General features: G+C 40.1%; 2 protein-coding genes across 4 annotated transcripts in view; one reads left to right on the top strand and one right to left on the bottom strand.

Annotated features, from left to right (window-relative positions):
* sardh (sarcosine dehydrogenase) overlaps nucleotides 1-1,597 on the top strand; it is a 35,388-nt gene extending 33,791 nt beyond the window's left edge. For all 3 annotated transcript variants that reach the window (XM_027282204.1, XM_027282202.1, XM_027282203.1), the window contains 2 exons: nucleotides 1-136; nucleotides 1,199-1,597. In XM_027282204.1, the coding sequence (XP_027138005.1) occupies nucleotides 1-136; nucleotides 1,199-1,327 (265 nt within the window). In that variant the 3' untranslated portion in view covers nucleotides 1,328-1,597. The remainder of the gene's footprint in view (nucleotides 137-1,198) is intronic.
* A 2,452-nt stretch (nucleotides 1,598-4,049) lies between these two features.
* On the bottom strand, nucleotides 4,050-15,320 carry dbh (dopamine beta-hydroxylase (dopamine beta-monooxygenase)). Its single transcript, XM_010737119.3, has 12 exons — nucleotides 14,828-15,320; nucleotides 13,292-13,438; nucleotides 12,427-12,684; nucleotides 11,833-12,009; nucleotides 10,275-10,377; nucleotides 9,472-9,638; nucleotides 9,219-9,362; nucleotides 7,237-7,275; nucleotides 6,752-6,811; nucleotides 6,406-6,533; nucleotides 5,877-6,036; nucleotides 4,050-4,442 (listed from the first exon to the last, which is right to left on the bottom strand). Exons 1-12 carry the CDS (start codon nucleotides 15,194-15,196, stop codon nucleotides 4,329-4,331), a joined length of 1,866 nt encoding a protein of 621 aa, XP_010735421.2. The 5' UTR covers nucleotides 15,197-15,320; the 3' UTR covers nucleotides 4,050-4,328.
* Nucleotides 15,321-20,146: the final 4,826 nt, after the last annotated feature.

Genomic DNA, 20,146 nt, shown 5'->3' with positions numbered 1-20,146 from the left:
GAAAGTACCAATGTTTGGTCTGGAGGCCATTTTCCGTAACGGCGTTCCTATTGGTCACCTGCGGCGTTCCGACTATGGCTTCTTTATCGACAAAACTATCGGTTATGGATATATCCGCAACCCTGATGGAGGAGTGGTAAAGATTTTGCAACACACTTCACTCACATACACAAACACAACTTTAGGACCAAAAAATAGACAAGGACGACTGTTGTGTGATTTGTGTTTTTGCATACAAGAATGAGAGCTGAGCTCTTTTTTTTTTTTTTTTTTTTTTTTTTTTTTGATAATAATAACACACACACAGAATAACAGATGGAACATCAAATGTGAGGAACATGAGAGTCACAAAAAGTTATTGGTTGAAAGTGGTGTGCTCAAAGGCAAAGATGATTTTTTTTTTAGACTCACAACCCCGCTGTGATTTGTCAGCGATTGTTGCAGCTTGCTGCAGATTTGCTTTTAAAAAAAAATGAGGGACTCAAGTGGTCGAGCATGCACTCAGGTACGAAAGGCGGCAACTCGGATTCGACACTGGCCTGTAGTTCTTTGCTCCCTGTGGTTTTCTCTCTCTTCCCCTTGGTGTTCAGCTGTTGCTGTCAATGGCGTTCTCTGATCATTGCATCGCTTGAAGACAACGCCATCAGTTTTGTTCCTGGTGTACCGTTACCGCGATGTCATTTGGCTGTAGACCTTTCATGCTGTAGTAAGGGAATAAATGAAACTGTTAGTTGGATAGAGCCTCTTGACCACAATACTGTTCCCTCTAAAGGCATGGAAGTAGTGAAGTGGTGATGAGAGCGAGCTCTGAGTGTGAATGACAGAGTGACAGATCAGTGGGAAAGCTGCAGGGAGGGAAGAAGGAGTCTGTCAGAGAATATTTGCTCTCTTATGAGGGAGCTGACATTGACTTATGAGTGGATGAATTGCCTTCAGTGTTTTATAACTCCCGCGCCGTTCTCTCCTGTTAGGTATGAACACAGTGAAATCAATCGTTCTGGAGTGCTGTACCAGTTGGGAACACTCTTTTTACAAAGTGTGGATTAATTGGTCATCTCATATTCACTCTGTTTTAATCTCAATCATCTTCTCATGCCCAAAATTTTAAATTCCCTCTCCTCTATCCATCATTTGCTCATTTCTCTCTGTCATTTCCCTAATTTCATTTTCCCCATTCTCTCTTCCTGTCTTTTATCAGGTGAGTGCGGATTTCATAAAGAGTGGCGAGTTTACCCTGGAGAGAATGGGAGTGATGTACAAGGCCAAGGCCCACCTCAAATCTCCATTTGACCCTGAGAATAAACGCGTCAAGGGCATCTATGCTTGAGGAGGACCACACATGTAAAAACACTCGGAGAATGAGGCTCAGAGAGGTGCAACTGTTTTTTTGTTTTTGTTTGTTTTTTACATGAAGCTGTTTTAGTCCAAACCAATCTGTGAAATATTAGGAATCTCAAAATTATATTAAAATTATATCTGTGATTTGATGGAGAATGGATGGGGATGTGATGGAACTCATTTTTAATGTGGCCTTTTATAGATGGTCTAAAATCTGTATCAAGATATGAAAGAGGTGGCGATTAAAATCTGAAATGAGTGTTTTGTTGTTCAGCTCCACGTTTTTCTAACTCACTCACTCTGGGTTTGGGAATAGCAATATTCTCTTGTGAAAGCTATCATGTGAGTAGTATTACTATGAAGACAAAGTGAATCTTATTATCCAGTAATGAAAGATTTTTTACCAGTCCCACTTGAGGGAAAGGGAAGAAGATGCATTTGTGATCCAGATATCGCTGAATAAGCCTGCACCTTTCCTGGACACCTTTCCTCAAGGACTCAAATAACAGCACACGATCGATTTTTAGCCAGTTTTAGAAACTAAACTAAACGTTTGTTCACATGAGACAATCAATAGTCAACTCAAGCTAATTCAGAATGGGGCCTTAATCTGCATGTATGAATTAACACCAACAGTCTTAACACTAGATACCTCAGCACGTCTTAATCTATATGAAGCACTAGCAGCTTGTGTCGTAGTGAACCCGAGTACAATAGTATAGGTGTGATGATGATGTTTTATGTGAAGAGAAGAATACAGCTGTTGTCTTTGAAACCAAAGTAATGGGAATAGGACTTAAAATGTGTGTGTGTGCATGTGTTTTTACTTAAAGTAAATACTATAAATTCTCAATTAGTGTCAGGGCCAGAGACCTTTTATTAGAGAAAGTATTAAAAATATTAATTCTAATGTTGTCCTTACAGTGCACAATATTAAATTATATTAAAACAATGTAATATGTCATTTCTAATTTATCCTATGAGACCACAGAGTCCCGTATTAGGGAATAAAAGTATTGTCAAACTATACACTAGCCCTTCAGGCAGTTTGAGTCAAATTAAAGTGACTGATGTTTTACTTGCTTTACTTGGTCTCTTAGAGTGAGATGGAAAGGTAGAAGGAAAACAAAAAAAATGCCCTGAGGCACTTTCTACCAGTCGGGGACAAAACACTGCTGAAGAAAAATGAAAGAAAAAGACAGGAGTTATCAGAAAGCAGCTGTTACAGATACAACCCCCCCCCTAGTTTTCTGATCCGTCCTCCTGCTGCTGTGCTTCGCGGTGATAAACTTCTGTCGTCGCCGTTTGCAAACTCAATTCTTTTAGTTCAGTTTCTTAACGGATGCATTGTGATTTAATATCTACCAATACAAGCATTCTTAGGAGTTCTGTCTTGTTTTGTCTTGTCGAATCAAACTCAACATTGATCTGATTTACCGGAAAGCTCTCCCAAGCAGTTAGAGGAGAGATAACTACTGCTCTCTTCTTTTTCTACAGTAGTTTTACCGAGAAGCATCAGTGGGAGGCGTTGAAAAATGCTTTGGCTTCATTAATTAATACTTGCAATTAAGATGTGAACTCATACAATGGAGTATGGCAGGTCTGTATTATGGGACTGTTGTCGTAGGTGTCTGGTTCTTTGGGTCTGGTCTTAATTATACATTTACACATTTAGAATTCATGGTGCTTCTACATAAATACACTGTGTGTGTGTATAAGCATAATAACTGCTAATAAGTTTGCTTTCTGGTTTCTTTGTGAATAGTTCACAAAGAAAATCAAAACTGTGACTTTTAACGGCACAAAGAGAAACCACTAAGTTCTAAACTACCTTCATAACCTGATTCATGTCTTTAATGCAGGTATGTTCAGTGATCAAAGATGTTAATGTGTTAACATATGTTATATGTTAATTTTTTCATTCATTCATTTTTTTTTGTGCTAATGTGAGCGTATGCAAGTTAACTGCAAAATGTAGTTCCATCCATAGTTCGTTTTTGTTTTTGACACTTAACCTAGAATTTGAATATTAATTCTATTTTCCGTCTGTGTGTTTACATCCAATTACACAGACACAGTTCAGGCGAAACAATAACCAAAGCTCATCTCACACACATAAGCTGTGTGAACAGCAGCCAATGAAGTGTGCAAACGCAGATGAGGGGAATTTGTATGTATAACTACTACTTGCTTCTCAGATGTGTGTGTCGGTGCACGTTCAGCACAAAATGTTTACTAATGTGGAATGATTCACTGACTCTGCGCAGGAGGCCATTAATCATTGAAATGGTTGGTCTCAGTAGAGGCTTTGGTTAAAAACAAGATTTATATGGGAAATGTGAAACAGATTGATAAAATACTATCACTCCTCTACCACAATATGTCCAGAGGTTTTTTTTTTCTAATTAATTTTGTAGACGTCCGTAGTGTAATATGAAATGGTCTTGATGGTAAAAAGCAGATGAAGTTGATTCTTAAATGCAAAATAATAAATTTTTTTTGAATATGGTTCTTTAAATTGTTGTTCTGCTTGTTATTATCTTTTTTTTTTTTTCTTTTTGACCAGTTCGAAGATCATAAATGAGCAGGGAAGGATATGTATCAATTATTCTGTCCAAAGCAATTTGTGTTTTCAATAAATTCCTTTTTAACATTTTTGTGACATTTAGGATTTATTGCACACGAAAAAAAAATCCAAGGACACAGCGGGACGTGTCTCACAAAACATTTTTGCATTTTTTAATTTTTCATTTTTGACTGTGATTACTGCTCAAGTCATTTATTATAGAACTGTTTATGACATAATGGTTCATGTCTTAATAATACTTAAAATAGAACAAAATAAATAGCCATAAAATCATATTCCTCAAACACATCTATCTATCACACAAACACAGCTCAGATACTGCAGTAGCAGGAACTTTCTTTTTAACTTTCCCCATGTCAGGTGTCCCCTCCCTGGGCTTGAAGTGAGCCAATGTCGCTCTGGCTCAGTTTGGGGGTGTAGCAGGTTGGCTGGTGGGAAGTACTCCTCCCTCACAGGGGTAGCGAGGTTTTTCAAGGATGGAGGTAACCACAGGTACAGGCTGTTTGTCCCACTCTCCCTGGAGAAACAGAAATATGATACCGGTGATGGTTTGTTTGGCAAAAAAACAGGAAGTGGCCTTGATATTTAGACAGCAGGTTTTATTAGGTAACTGCACGGTTGTCACTGTACGATGCATCAACCATGGCGCGTCTTCAAAAAATACACTCCGTCGCACTTTTTTTTGTGGTCTTGAGTATATCTTAGTGGGACAGCTTTGAGGCCATTTTCTTCCCCCTTTCACAAGGTACAGCTCCTAAACGTTACAGGAGCAGTGTTTTTGTGCATTAATATCAGTGTAATTCATTTTTTTGCCAGCAGATCTGTCATTTTTTGTCTGCTTGTGCTTGTGCTGACCATCTCCTCATTCACTGAAATAGGTCCTCAAAACAGTGGGTGTCTAGACACTGTCAAGTGATGGTAGAGAGGGTAAAAATGTTGAATCCAGTGTACTTGTGTCGGCCTACAGCTAAGTTTAAATGTCAGCAATAAGCAAGTATTTTATTGCATATTATTTTAATGCGTATGGACTTATGTAGCTCACCCTATGTTTGCCTGCGCAGCTGGTAGGATGCAGTTCGGTAGTTGGGTAAGGTTTGAAAAGGTAAAATGGAAGTGAACTATCTACAGAAAGAGACTATGAGGTGGTGGATTATAATAGTGGAGCTGTTATCATTGTTGAACTTCTCAATCTTTTTGCCCCTTCACCATTTTTGTATAATAAAGCTCCACTTTTTTTTTTTTTTTTTTTTGCAACGGCTCCTGCCTACAGCTGGTGCTTTCCTCATTATTCCTTGTAAAGTTTTTGTAGTGCCAAACAACATCTGCTGCCCTTTATATGGAGTATCGACACTACAAAGACTAACACTGTGAGAGGCTGACTGCTGAATTACTTGGAGATTATTTCACGCTTGATGGCTTCACCCAAAAATATCTTGAAAGTCGTTGTAGCCATAGTTTTTTTTTAGCTGCCTTCCAGCGGTGGCACCATTAATGGAATGCATGCCAGCTTATGAACAAGAGCACCCGTTGTGGTTAATGAAATGAATGGAAATGAATATTTTCCATGCGCTTCATACAGTATGCTTGCTTTCCTGAATCTCATCCTGATGTTTTAATCTGCGTGCTGTTTCCACACAGAGATCAGCTTTACTCAAACATGTGAATCTCTTTATGTAGGTGTGTTTGTCCTGGTTTGCACTTGCACCCCTAATGTTGCTCGTCAAGGAGAAAGATTTTGGTTCTGACTTGATCAAGGCCTCCACGCTGTTTTGAACTATAATTGATTTATTTCGCTCTGATCCAAACATCTGGTGTGTGTGTTTCTATGTTTGTATTACAAGTTAATAAGCTGTCCATTCAGCTGGTCTGACTATGCTGTCCAACTGATGTCTGCCTCTGAACTGGTTTAATTGGTGGCTTGGCAGTCGATTGTGTGTGAGTAGGGACTTACGGGAAAGAGCCGTGCACTTGACTGGTTGCAGTGCATGGACATGGGGGCTGTATTATAAAGGGAGTCCAGCACTTCTCCGGTGAATGCGTCCCACTGTAGTTGAGAATACTGCTCCGTCACATTAACCTCACCACACGCACACTGGTCATTTCCATGGAATCTGAAGGGAGGAGAGAGAGAGAGAGAGAGAGGTTGAAGGAAAGTCGATAAAAGAGGGAGGCAGGGTGAGATTGAGCAAGGAGGAAGAGATTTAAATTTTTAAAAAAGCAGCTTGGTTCAAATTGGCATTAGGAGAACGCAGTTTCACTTTAAAGGACAAAGCATCTGGTTTTCGAGATTAAAAGAAAGTAATCACTCCTGGTTCCTGGGAGCGAGGGAGGGGGAAGGGATGAAAGCTGAAACCAAAAATTGCTTAGTCACACGGGAGATGGAAGTCGAGATGCAAAATAAAAAAGATGAAAATGAAGGACAAGGGGAACAAGCAAGTGATTTTCGGGGAGGGAGCGAGCGTGGCTTGTGCGTGTGCTACCTGTTAATGAAGTTAAAGTATTTCTGCAGGTATCCTGGGTCAACATGGGTCTTGCAGAGCTCCAGTCTAGTTCGAGGATAGTAGTGAATGTAGTTGACACACATTTCCTCCATGATGCCAAAACCTCCCTGAGGAGACAAAGAGTTTTGGACGGAGGTGGGAAGGAAGGCGTAGATGAATAGTACAAAGGGCAGACGTAGGTATTAGGAGGAGGGGGGAGATGCTAGGAGTATTAAGATGAATTTAAAGGAATTCAGAGGAAGATTTGAGAAGGGAATACTCTCAGCTCTGCTGTTGTTGACAGTGCTCAAGGCGAATTTTAGTATATTGACGGTGTTCTGCTTACCACTGTAGGCTTGCTCCTGTCTTCTGTGTTATAAGTACACTTTGTTATGAGGACATCGCCCTGCGGTATCAAGCACAAACGCAGCAGTTCACCATACTGTACTTCAAGTTTAAGAAAACAGCACTGGACATAATTCAAGGTTACTGACAGAAAATTAGTTATTCAAGAGAGCCAGCTGAACAGAATTCTGCTTTGAGCTCAGCTGCTGCCGTCTCCTGAGAACGTCCTATCACAGCACAGATTTTACAGCTTGTCCCTATTTACACTCTATTTAAGCACCTTATACAGCAGCGAGGTATTTTAATTCAATGCTTTAAATGCAGAGGGGAGGGGGGGGGGGTATACATCTGGGGCACTACCATTCAGAAGTCGTTGGCTGACCTTGCAGAATAGTAAAATCTCCATTCTTGCTGAATGAGAACTCTGCACAAAAGTGAACCGGAGCACAATTCAAATGCAGGCGTATTGATCGGTTTTATACTTACGGGTAACACGTTCACCATTTTCAGTAGAACTCTGATTGTCTATAAGCAAGAGAAGAAATGCAGCACATTAGACATTCATATATTTTTTTTAGATTCCTGTGTTCTTCCATCTGTATATTTGGACATGAAAACACACAAGCTGCCAATACGGCTGTTATCAGTGATATGACTGGAATGCTGGTTTCTGCATTTCCAAAACGCAGACAATGATCTTGGTGGATTGAACAGAACAGTGCTTTTTCAAAGCTCAAAACAGAACTCATTGTTGTCACTGGATGTGTTTCTTCCAATGCATTTCCCTCTCTAGCATCTTAATTTTGGGCCTAATTAGACACTTTGTGTACAGTAGGTTTACTTCAAATGCAGCAAGATAAAACACCGGTTGCTTTTGATTCTTCCTTCCTCCGAGACATTTTTCGTGCTTACCGGCTGTGTGTGTATGTGTGAAAAGGTCCGTTAGCTTTGCCGAGAATGCTTTGATAAACCCTTTGTGTGGCTAATGAGGCTGCAGGGTTTGAAACAACGCCGCCACACAGGTACCCTCTGATTAGTTTGACAACAGCAGCTGGAGATTTTATCAGGCCGTCTAGCAGATGTCCTCTGCTCTGTGTGTGTGTGTGTGTGTGTGTGTGTCTGTCTGTGTGCGTGTACCTGCCCGAGGATATTGTGCATATAAAAAAAGACAACACAACATATGTCGCCTGCTGTCTCCTAATAGCGTTAATGTTGTTGTGGGTCAGTTTTGATGTTGACTTGATGGTCAGTGATGGTCAGGCCTAACTGCTTGTCATAAAAGGGTTATGACTTTCTGTAGAATATTACTGACAAATGAGCAAATTACACAAGAGGTCAGATAAAAGCTCAGGTAATTAGTGACTGATTAGCCATGTAAGTGTTTCGTCAAAAATGAGTACTATTATCAACCCTTAAAAGGGTCATATGCGATTGTTAAGGTGATTTATATTTTCACAAAAGCATGAATTGATGCAAAGCCAGAGTTGCTCAGTCCTCTGTGCCATAAAAACTATTAAAAACACATAAATGAGACACTCACTGGAACATGTGTTCCTTCATTACAGTTAACATGTCCATCATTTTGAGATACTTACACCATGTGTATTAATCCACTGCTTAAAATAATCCCCATCAAATGCACTATTTACTCCTGTTTGAGTATTGTTTGCTAAAAAATCTTGTGCCCCGCTGTTTTAGGGAATTACCTTTTTCTAAAGAATATATTTATATATTTGTAAATTGATTTTAAAGATTTATATCCTTAGTATCAACCAACAGGCATAGAGCTGAGAGAAATATAAAAAATACGGTTTTAATATTTTGGCTTTTTGCAAGTTTGGCCTGCAGCTTCTGCATCTAGGAGTAAGTGCAAAGGAATTTTTTAATGTTGAAATTTTGAGATTTCACTCAATACAGATTGAGGTGTACAATCACCTCAATCTTTGTGTTTTTGTTACCTCAGAATGAAACCTTTATATCTACAGAGAGAGCGGGTCCTCTTCCATTGAGTCCACCACGATTTAGTGCTATTCAGCTGTTTACAATCTGCAGCCTCACCAACGGATGCCTCTAAATCCTACACACTTGACCTTTAATAATAAGTAATTGGCCAAACTGCACAATGCCACTTCCTTTGCCCAATTCTTTAAATATCACATGGTCATTATGTTCTTCTTGAACTCCTCATCTCTAACGAGTACTCAATGGACCATCATGCTTGTATGTTTAGATTGTTATTAAGCCTATATACATGGGTCGACCACTAAAAATCAAAGACTAAGCCGACAGTTGAATCAGCTGGCCTCAGACTTCATTTCTCAGTTCTTTGTTCAGGATGATCTTCGTCCCAGAAGCATACAGCTCAGTGTGAACTGAAGTAAAACTCACTTTTCACTCAAGATACAATGCACAAAGGTGGATCTCTGCACACAGTTCCTCTGGGTAAAATAAGATTTACTGTTGCTCACCTGGTAGTGTGTACTGAAGTGCTGGTCCTCTTGTACCACCTCCAGCTCTTTGCCTCCCCTCACCAAAACTGTCCTCACCCCACGCCCTGCCAGGTGGGTGTGCAGCTGGGATGCAAATATATAGATTCCTCCTGGAGGCAAAGCCTATACACACAAATGGGGGATGCGGAGATTTTTAAGGTCAAGGTCCAATAAAGATTTTTGTGCTTTAGGGACCAAAACTTCATACAAACCATATTTTTTGTATACATACAGTCTGAGTACACTTGGATGTGCAATATCCACTGAGGTAGAAGGTGTGTTGTTTTGGTGGGATAGCCATCACAGGAGTATAAACAAGGCCCAGCTCCATGATCCCTGCATCATACCGCCTCAGACTAGGGGTAAAATGCAGCCGTATCCCTGATGAGTCATGGCGGTCTGCATGGGGAATATATACAAGAAGTTTACTCTTAGATCATATGAAAATATCCAAAATTATTTTGCAGTAAACCAAGCTATGAAATATAGATTAGTGACAGGTCAATTTACTGCATGTGATCTTCTATAGAGTAAATTTAAGATTTGAGAGCTGAAGTATAATCAGCATGGAATGTGTGCTCTGCATGTGGTCGTACATTTTGTTCTGTTCGGGTAATATTTCTGAGATTCACATGAAGGAGGTTCCCTTGTGGCCTGGGGGTTTGATTTGCAACATCTCACATTCAGTTCCAGCTAGAGACCATCTCTCTCTTCCCTTATTTCCTATTATTTCTCTACGGGCAGTCCTCTGAAGGCATAAAATGCACCATACATACAAACAAATCGAATCATGATCGCTGAGCACACCAGTGTTACTATTTTCGAGATTCGTGTCCAGGATTTTAACTTGATGTTCTATCTCTGTTGGAAGGACGGAAGAGATAAGACGATGCACACATATAACAGAAGACAACAACAAAAACAATGTGGGAGAACAATTCTGCCGCCTGTGTATGTGTGTGTAAGAGAAAAAAAGATGCGTGACAGTACATGCTCGGGTTCAAGTGTGTCTGTTAACATGTGTACTGTATGTACCAGATATAAGGAGAGGGTTGTGGTAATGGACCTCTAGACGAAGAAACCTTGAAGAACCGGGTCCACCAATAGGCAGCCCTGCATCGGGAGGATAATAAAAAGCCTGCAAGCAAATACACACACACAAACATTTTAAAATGAGTTTGATACAGAAAACTGAGTAGGTTTAAATCATTTCAAAGTATAATTTTGGGGATCTATTAACTGGATCGAAATGTTTATTGATTATTTTTACAGTGAGAAAGGTTGTATTCTTTCTTTTTCTTCCTCTTTCATTCCTTGGATTCTGAAATATTCTGCTTATTGTAGTAAAAATTAATTCTTACTACTAGTCACTGCTGGCCCCATGGGTGTCAGAACCTGCATGCTATTATCAGGAAATCTTGATTCATCATCAGTGTCTTCATTTCACAGGGAGATCGACCGTAAGCCGCCGTTGCTGATACATACATTTTGTAATGGAAGAAAGAATTGTTTAATTTGATCACGTCATAACAGTATAATCCTGAGAGACTTACTTTCTCCCCTACATTCCTCTTTCAAACTTCCCCCATTCTCTTTTTCCCTTGTTTTGTATGTTTTTCTTTTTTCTTTTTTTTTTTTTGCAAGGCCACGTTTCTCTTCTGATGCAATGCCGGGGAGAATGAAACAACACTATTAAGAGGTGATGAAAGAGGCCTGAATATTTCCCACCTAATCTTGTCTTCTGAGCTCACAAGAGGCATCCTGCTTGTTTTTGTTTGGCTTGCAGATAATCCAGTAAGAGAGGGGCCAGGCTGGCTGTGATACAGTGGGGAGCATACCAGAGAAATATGGTGGCAGGCTCGTCGTTCCCTGTCCTCTTTGCTTTATGTGACAAGCAGGCTGCTTGCTTGGTCAGGCGGCTGGTTGGTAGCCATAGTACATAAGTGGGGTGATATAATACCTGATAGATGACTGACTGACTGACAAGCTGGTGAGTTTCTTCTTCACTCAAAAACCTTTTAGCTGGCTGACTAGTTGCCTAGCTGACTGTCAGGAACGTAGCCAGAACTCAATGAGTCAGTTGAATAAAATTATCAGCCATGAGGAAACCTATGGATGCGCCTCTTCCCGGTGTGCATAACTATGTGCTTTTCAGTCGTGTTTGTGTTGAGCAAGTTTGTGAATATTTGCATGTACTCCCATATCTGTATATGAGTGTACTTCCCACATGCAGACTGTCTCTGAGCTCTTAATAGACCTGTGCTGCATGTGGGATCATCTTTACAAGGTTTTCTGCTTGGATATTACTTGCGTAGGAGTTTTTGTTTATCTCCCATAATAGGTACACGGACTGGACTAAAATCGAGCTCTGTTCCAACTCTTTTTTTTCAATTAGACACCAGTTATGTGTCTGAAAAACTCGTCATTTTATAGGTTTATTTGGCTTTATCTGATGGTGTTGGTCACTCAGTTTGAGTCCATCTTTGAAGGGGCAGTTTTTGGGTTTATTTTGAATCATTAAAGTTGTATCCAGTTTAGGATAGAACTGAATGAAAGTAACAGGATGTGCATGAGTGTCTCTTCCCCATCATACCTCAGCACCCATAGCCCATGCGGCTAGAACATGGCGGCAGAAGTTAAGCTTGCTCGGCTTCATCTTGTCATCACATGAGCCGCTGTATTCCGGCACATCACGCACATCCGGAGAACACTCAAACACTTCGATGTGATGCACGATGGCCTCGTTACCTGGAGTTATCACTGACTCATACTGACAAACAGAGAGAGAGAGAGGTGGAAAAAGAAGCATGAAAAAGAGGAAGATTCAAATTCTTAATTATTTATATGCAACTATACTGTGCAATAACTTCCATATATTATTCTACTGTACTATTTTTTTCTGGATCTATTCACATTTCATCACATTGTGTACACCAGACCTATTTGTGAGGGGACAAAAATAAGGATGTGAGGTGATGTGTTTGTTGATGTGTGTATGTTGATATATTTTCTTAGATTTATGGTTCTTCTTTCTAACCACGACAATGCAGGTCTTGTTTTGTTAGGCCCAGCTGGTAAACAAGGAGCAATAATAGCTGCCTGTGCACGATCTCCATCTGAAACACCCACTGCACCGTGTGTAAATAAACTCAATGTTAAGTGTTTCCATTTTTAGAGGCATTTATACCATAACAATGTGGCTCTTGGGCATGTTTTCAGGCAGCTTCTGTATGAAGCACCAGTAGGTGGTCTCTTGATTTGGTATGATGACATTAGGCGCCAAGACTTCCAGTTTCTGCACATCTGGAGGCAGTGTAGGTGAGGGCGTGTCAGGGCGCAGTAACAACACTCTCTGTAGTCCAGTGTGGATCTGGGACAGGTTCAGCTGCTCCAACGAGGCAAGTGGTTGATCTAAGAATCCATAGATGATGTGCACAGTTCCCTCCTGACCAATCAGAAAAGAAAGCATGCTTGATGGTCACAACAGCAGGGATGAGTATTTCAAATAAAGAGTCTCTTATGATTATTTGGCTGAAATGCCTGCTAAAGCAAACACAGAGAGCGTTTCATTATGTTGTCATAGTGATGAGTGATCAGTTTTGAGTCTGCAACTTTAGAGGTCTGATGTGGTACCATGGAAACCATAATCATTATAATGAATGCCTCAGTGGATGTTCATCCCAACTATCTGAGTATTTCATTTCCATACCTGAAACCATGAATTCTCCACGATCATCAGCCTCATTGCTTTTATATATATAAACTCTATGTACACCTCCCACACACACACACACACACACACATACAGGGAAATACACTGTATGGTTCTTTAGGATGCACAAATGCATGTTCACACCATCTTTCCCGCCTTCGTCTCATGTTCTCTACTTCTGCTCGCCACCTGTTAACTGTCAGGTGTTTTGGCTTGAGGCCATAGGTTGCATATAAAGCAACATGTGTGCTTACCCTTTACTGTACATGTACCCGGTATTAATGAAGGGTTAACAGGATTTAAAGGATTTGTTTTTTAGCCACACGCCCACTTAACACACCTCTATAAGGTAGTCTCTGGGATCACAGGTACTAAATGACCTTTTGAAGAGCAGGTAGCAACTGTTGGGTGCCTGTTTAGTTTCGATCAACTCATAGTCTTGTTGGCTGTCCAATGAGACGTGGCCCTTGCTGTCACTCCACGCATCCTGAAAGAGAAAACACACACATAATGCGTTCAGAATGATTCATGACTGCATTCATAAACACACATAAGTTATTATTGTATGTAAAAAAAAAAAGTTTATTCGTCACATATAGACATGATTTCAAGGTTAGAGATTAGATTATGGGTGACCTTTTTTTAATTGTTTTTTTGAGTAACAGCTCATTTCCAGATGGTATGCATTGTAAAAATTAAAGTAAAAAAATAATGTTCTCATTTTTTAATTTTTAAAGCAAACCTCAACCTATTTAGTGGATTGTTTTCACGATACAATTAACAGAAAGAAATCAGTGAAACTGTTTGTGTGGTTCGTGTTGTGAAACCTTCCCAACCCGGTGTACAAGACTCCACTTCTCTGCCAGGAGGCTCTGCAACAGCTCAGTTTATCCGCTTCTGTTATGTTTCTCACATTCATATCTGTCCAGAATAGCACCTAAGATCTCTCCTTTTATTTCTGCCTCCCTCTCTGTCCCTCTTATATAACTGTTCCACACAAAATTGCAATGATTTTGAAAATACATACAGGATATATCATTTTTTTTTCTACAGTATGTGTTTTGTGTGTTAGATGTGTACAGAATACACAAGCTATGACCTCTGCAGATGTAGGTTCGAGAGGGCTTCAGTTCAGGAATCACTAATGGACTCTCTCATGTCAAGTTGCGTGTCATATCAGGTCCCAACGTATGTCATTGATTTACCAACCAACAAACCATAATTTTTCCCAGGACGAATCTGAATTGAGACCGGATCACATTTAACTGCAATCAGTATTCACCCTGCTTACTGTTTCTCATTAATATTTCCACTTAAACCCTATTGGCAATATACAAATATAACAGGAATATAATTTTTATAGGAAGATATTTGTTATTTTCAGAAACATCAGGAAATCAGGAAAACATTTTGGTTGAATTTATGGAAAAATATTGTATGTGGTGAAATGAAAATGAGGCATTTTACACATCTTAATCAGCACAGGATTCAATTTTCATATGCTAATCCGCTAATGATTCCCTCATGAATTTAAGCTATTAGTGCAGTTTGAGTGATTTCCAATTAGCAGGGACTGATAACATCCTTTGTGACTATGTGATCAAGAAGCAAGCCGTCCGGCAGCTCCTTTCGCATGAACACCAATCTCACGCCCCGGGGACCACAGACAGATGAGTAAGAAAATCTCCACTTCTTAGGGACTATCATGTAATACCTGTGCAGTAATGAATCTGACAAGTGAACATGAAAATTGAAAGTTTGAGATTGAGGGTGAAAAAGAGAGGATTGAGAAAATGATTTTACACCTTTACGTTTCTTTCTTCTCAAAACCTTATGCAAAGATTATGCAAATGACACACATTTTAGGGCTGCTTACCCCAAAGTAGCTTTTAGTTCCTGAGTCCCACAGCACAACCAAATCGGCATTGGTCAGCTCCCCGCGGTCAGACATCCCTAGGATCACGCCGTGTTTGAGATTTGCGATCCTCAGCTCCATGTAAATCTTCTGGTCAGCATAGCTGATGTTCCAGGCCAGCTGGAGCTCCCCGCGTGGGTCAAGGGGCACGCGGAAGGGCATTGGGAGAGGTGGAAGTGAGCTGGAGGGGTTCGATTTAAGGCTGGACACTTCGACAGCACTGGAGGGCACCTGATATGAAGCCACCAAGATGACCATTACGGCAGCAAGGGCAGTGAAGTACATGATGGTGACGTCCTGAAGGCGAAGGTTTTTATTGAAGATCCTCATAGCTCCAGCGATAGATCTCAAGTCAGTTTTTTTGTTTGTCTTCCTCAGTGTCGTCAGCCAGAGTTGATTTGGAGTTCAGCCCAGAAAGTTGTGAGGCAAGTTTGTTCTCCAGCACTACTGTAACAATGCTGAGGCTCTGTAAGAGCTTGTAACTCTCCAAACTGTTTTTCTTTTGCCTTGTCAGCTCTGTTCTTCTGTCTGGCCACAGTGGACTCAGTATCTCCCTCTCAGTGATCAGGTGAGGTTGTTTAGTCTTTTCTTCCCATGTTTTCTATTCTCTCAGGCCCTCATTTTCTCGAAAAAGTTTCACCATCTGTGGGGTATCACTAACTTTCCAGTCTTTAGGTTTCTCTGTTTCCAAGCCCTTTTGGGTATTGCCTCTTTCTTCTGAGTAACTGCTCTGTCTCTGTCTGTCTCATTCCTTTCCCTGGTTTTTAAGAGACTCCTCCCTTGTGAGTTGTCTGTGTTTATCCAGCCTAATGGTATTACATTTGTTGAGGAAAATTGGATTGTATCCTTTAAGCCCTGGGGTCAACCATGATTCTGCACATCTGCCAGGCCCTAATTGATCCAAATTCAACCATGGACATTATCAATGACAATCGTCTTAGACTAACTAAACTTTATTGCTCGCTCCATCTCTGTCTTTTTTTATTTTTGCTTTGGTTCAATACATTATATTGAACAAAAACTATTCCATACCCTTTACCTTTCACCTGGCTTGTTGAGTCAAAGTGGATTCAGGGCGAAACAAGCACTTGTGGAGGCGTAAATAAGACAATAATGCATTAGGCCCTTTCCTTAAGCCACGGCCTAAGGCTGCAGAAGACCTAATCAAAGTGTCAATTATTGGTTTCAAAAGCAAGAAGGACACATTCAGGTTTGGTTAAAAGGTTAGTATAGCCCCCGTAGAAAACTGTGTGATGTGTCCATTTGTCTGTATTTGGTATAAAACAGGTGAGTTACAGTGGACAAATGGATTTTAATGGATTTAAAGAGAAGTGAATAATTGCTATTCGACCTGTCCCTACCTTCTACACACATTTCAGCATCAATAGAGTATAAAATGATTACAAACAAGGAGTATGACATTACACAAAACTGGGAATTACAGCAACAACAAAAGAAGCACCCAGCCTAGAAAAGAACTGTAGAAAGTAAATTAAGTAAAATAAGTATATATACACATATGAAAACATTTAAAAAGTGCTGAGGAAATGAAAACAGATTTTAAGAGTTTATATGATTAAATTTTATGTATAGAACCACCACTACTTGGGGGCATTAACATTTTTTGCCCACATATAATATTGATACTAGTGACATAATTCTCCATGCCCAGGGAATGATAGATTGTGTATACTGCAGCACTTCTCCAATGACACAGAGTCCTTTGCATAAAGCAGACAAACAAAAATATTGGAAATAAAAGCATGAAACATAATAAGTCAGGGGTGGCCAACAATGTGCTATGAAGGTCCAACACCCTGCAGGTTTTTAATCTGCCTTTTTCAAAGAAGATGAGAAGAAGAAAAAAGCACCGGTGTAAAAATGTATGAATGTCAGCTGAATTTCATTTAGCTGCTTCAGTTTCAGGGTCTTGGTATTGAGCTATATGAGCTCACTTTCACGCTGTAATGACTTACTGGCACACTTGAATAGAACAGAGCCACCATTAATGTTCATAGTTTATAGTCAGCTTTTTCTACTAGTCAAAACACCTAGAAAAGTCTGTCCCAAGTGATTTTAGTGATATGTTCTTGTTCTTTAAATAAGCACTAGTCTTTTGTCGGAGTGAACTGCAGTGTGTTGGCCCATCATGGTACAGAAGAACCTCTAACAGTAAGTACTAAAACCTCAGACATTAACATGTACATTCATAAGTGAGAGCCATGGTTTGCACACAGGTTGATACAGAATCATTCTGGCAGGTGTTTAGTGTTTAATCACTGTGACATCTAGTTTATCACATCTCTACTTTTATGTCCTCTTCTATAGGGATGTTTCAAGCTCATTATCAAATGTGTTGTAGGGTGAATGTGTGTGTGTGTGTGTTGGATTCAATTTTGTACATGACGTCAAACCACTGAATCCCTCTATCTGAAAGAGGCTCTCGAATGGATGGATGGATGGCTGGATCTGAGCAGAAAACAGAGAGAGCAGATGAGAAAGACACAGACTGGGATCGTGTTTGGTTAATGTAATAAACACTGTTGGTCCCTGAGGCACAAACAGAGACGTGTGTGCCCCTCTAATGTCTCTTGCCTTCACATGAAGCTCAATAATCTTTTTTTTCCTCCGTGCGCCTTTTTAGTTTCTTTTCATCTTTTTGCACCATCATACGTCTGCCTCTTTAATAGTCTGTCTCTGCTCTGTCACACTTCTCTCTATTAGTCCTGATCACCCTCTCCCACTCTCTTCCTGCCTTCTCATTTTTCTTACATGCACACTTATCTTTCGGCTGCCACTACTGATGTGTCAGCAAACATAACTGAGACAAGATGCTGTAAAGTCGGCTGTGATCCGCGGGGAACGACAGAGAAAAAGGGGGGATGGTTGGGAGAGAACGCTGGTCCTTTGTGTAATCGTGTCTGTGTGTGTTTATGCAAAAGGCCTGCGGGTCTATCTGACATTATCCTGCCTTGAACAATCCAGATATTGCCCCCAAAAACCTTCCCATCATGCTTTGCTTTCAGTTTGGGAGAAGCTCATGCATAGACACACAGAAGCAGACGCAACAAAATAATCTATGTAACAAATAATTCATATGTTATGAATATGGTTTTATGTTTTTGAGCTGAGGGTTACTGTTTTCTGTTATGCTATGTTTTTTTTGTAGTATTTAGGGTCTGTTTCATTATAATATATGTATAATATAAAGCAATACTGTCCTACAACGTGTTCAACATTGTGTTAATTGAGCTCTCTGGTGCTCTCGTATTAACTTAAAGAACTAGAATGATCATGTTTGCTAAATGCATTATATTGTTCTATTATTTGAACATGTGGGACAAAATAAGATTAACCTCTCAATATAATATAGAGAGGGCTGATTCAACAACTTTCTGATAAAGTCTCAAACAAGCTTCACAAAAGGATTACATGTTGGGAGGCTTAAAGGTTAAACTTTCCTGTTTAACCCCAACTGAGCTGTTTTTCTGAGCTCATTAAAATTACATTTTTAGAGATATGTGCTTCTCACAGGGAGGTACAAACATATGAGGATCTTATAGATATTTTATACATTGATGATGATAAAATCAGGAATGGACCTAGGATTTTCAGTGCCTTAAAACACACCAAACAAAAATCAGGCAGGAACATATCTAGGAAGCTAAGGCACGTAACGCATAGACGATCTGGCAGCAAACTCGTAGGACCGGTATATGAATTTATGTACATATACACTGTGAGTAACGGGGTAAATAACAAAGAGGTGAGTGATGAAGGTGAGCAGGTGAGATCAATCAAGACTGGCTGGAGGGAGTGACTGGGTCTGAAATGACAATAGAATTATATCATTAACTAATTACAAGCATGAATGAATGAATGATTGAAAGAAGACATGTTGAACTGTAATTTACCATGAAGCTTGTGTGTGATGTTGCTCTGTTGTCCCATTAACGTAAGTGTTTGTGTGTGCAGTTAAAGATCTTACAGACTAGTCTGTTGCAGCGTCTCTGGTGCAGGTGCACGGCCGTAGTTTTAAGGTAGATGAATATGCATTGAAGTGGATTTTGAGGATGAATTCACCTGATCTATGACATTTACATCTTTTAAATTCAGCTAATATGGTACTCTAAAGCTAATTTGCAGGACAGCTTAAATTAAAGAATAAAAGCTCCTCCCAGCCACACTGACACTCCTCACCGTGCATGTATATGAACAGAGAAAAAAGAAAGCGAGGGATGTATAAAAGTAGGATTGACCTCAACCTGCCCAATCCAACCATCTCATTCTCTCCCAATATAAATATTTCAACACAGCACACTCTCAAAGTGCACTAATCTCCACTTCTGTGAGTTTGAATAATGAATGCAATAAAAACTCACACCGCTACTCTTAACATTGCCTCAAACTGCCCCTTGTCTGATCTGAACAGGAGAGACGAGCCGTTGTAGGGGTGGATTGGATCATTAGAGGAGACGATGAGTGAAGAGTTTAAAATAGAAAAGAGAGAGAGAGGGAGAGAAAGGAAAAATAAAATGGTGAACCTGTTCAGATTCAAAAGCTGACATCGGGGGAATGCTGTCACACAAAGAGAGGCACATGGATCACATGATAGAGGGTAACAAGTAGGAAACTTTGACATCCATGGATGGATTCCTAATATGTCCTGTGGTCAGAGATAGAGGCAGACAGAGTGGATGGACAAGAGACAGAGGGAGGTACACATGCAGAGAGAAAAATTATCCTCCCAGGGACAGTTGTGTCTGTCATCCTAATGGAATTTAATGAATGTTTTGTTCCAGACAGAGGGCCAGTTTGTTTTTCCACCTTGGCTGAACTGCGGGCAGAGGACAGGTGTAATTGTTTAATTATCTTTATAGAGTTGGCTGTCACATATGCATATAGCTTATAGGTGATTAACTGACGTGACCGTAAATGGAAAGCTTAATGAATCTGCTTCAAGATGCTGCAGCATCTTCTGGTTTCCAGTGTAATAAGAAGAGGGCACAGTGAAGATTTGACTTTCAGGTTTAAAGCTACAGTTGGATGTGTGATGGTTGCTGAGTTAATCTGAATGGAAATGTCTATTTAAAAAACTCAGCATCCTTGCATCACAGCTCACAGACGTCTGAATCTTGAATGTGAATCATCTTGGGAGACTTCATACAGCATTTTGTCCCTCTTTTTATATATATATATATCACCTCCTCTCTCTTGTCTCTCTCTAGCACCCATAGCCAATCTGAGCCTGTGACTAAAGCGCCATCTCTCATGCTGCAC

Source organism: Larimichthys crocea, chromosome IX, assembly GCF_000972845.2.
Source record: "Larimichthys crocea isolate SSNF chromosome IX, L_crocea_2.0, whole genome shotgun sequence".
Lineage (NCBI taxonomy): Eukaryota > Metazoa > Chordata > Actinopteri > Sciaenidae > Larimichthys > Larimichthys crocea.
The sequence above is the reverse complement of the archived record's forward strand: the minus strand, read 5'-3'. Positions and strand labels throughout refer to the sequence as shown.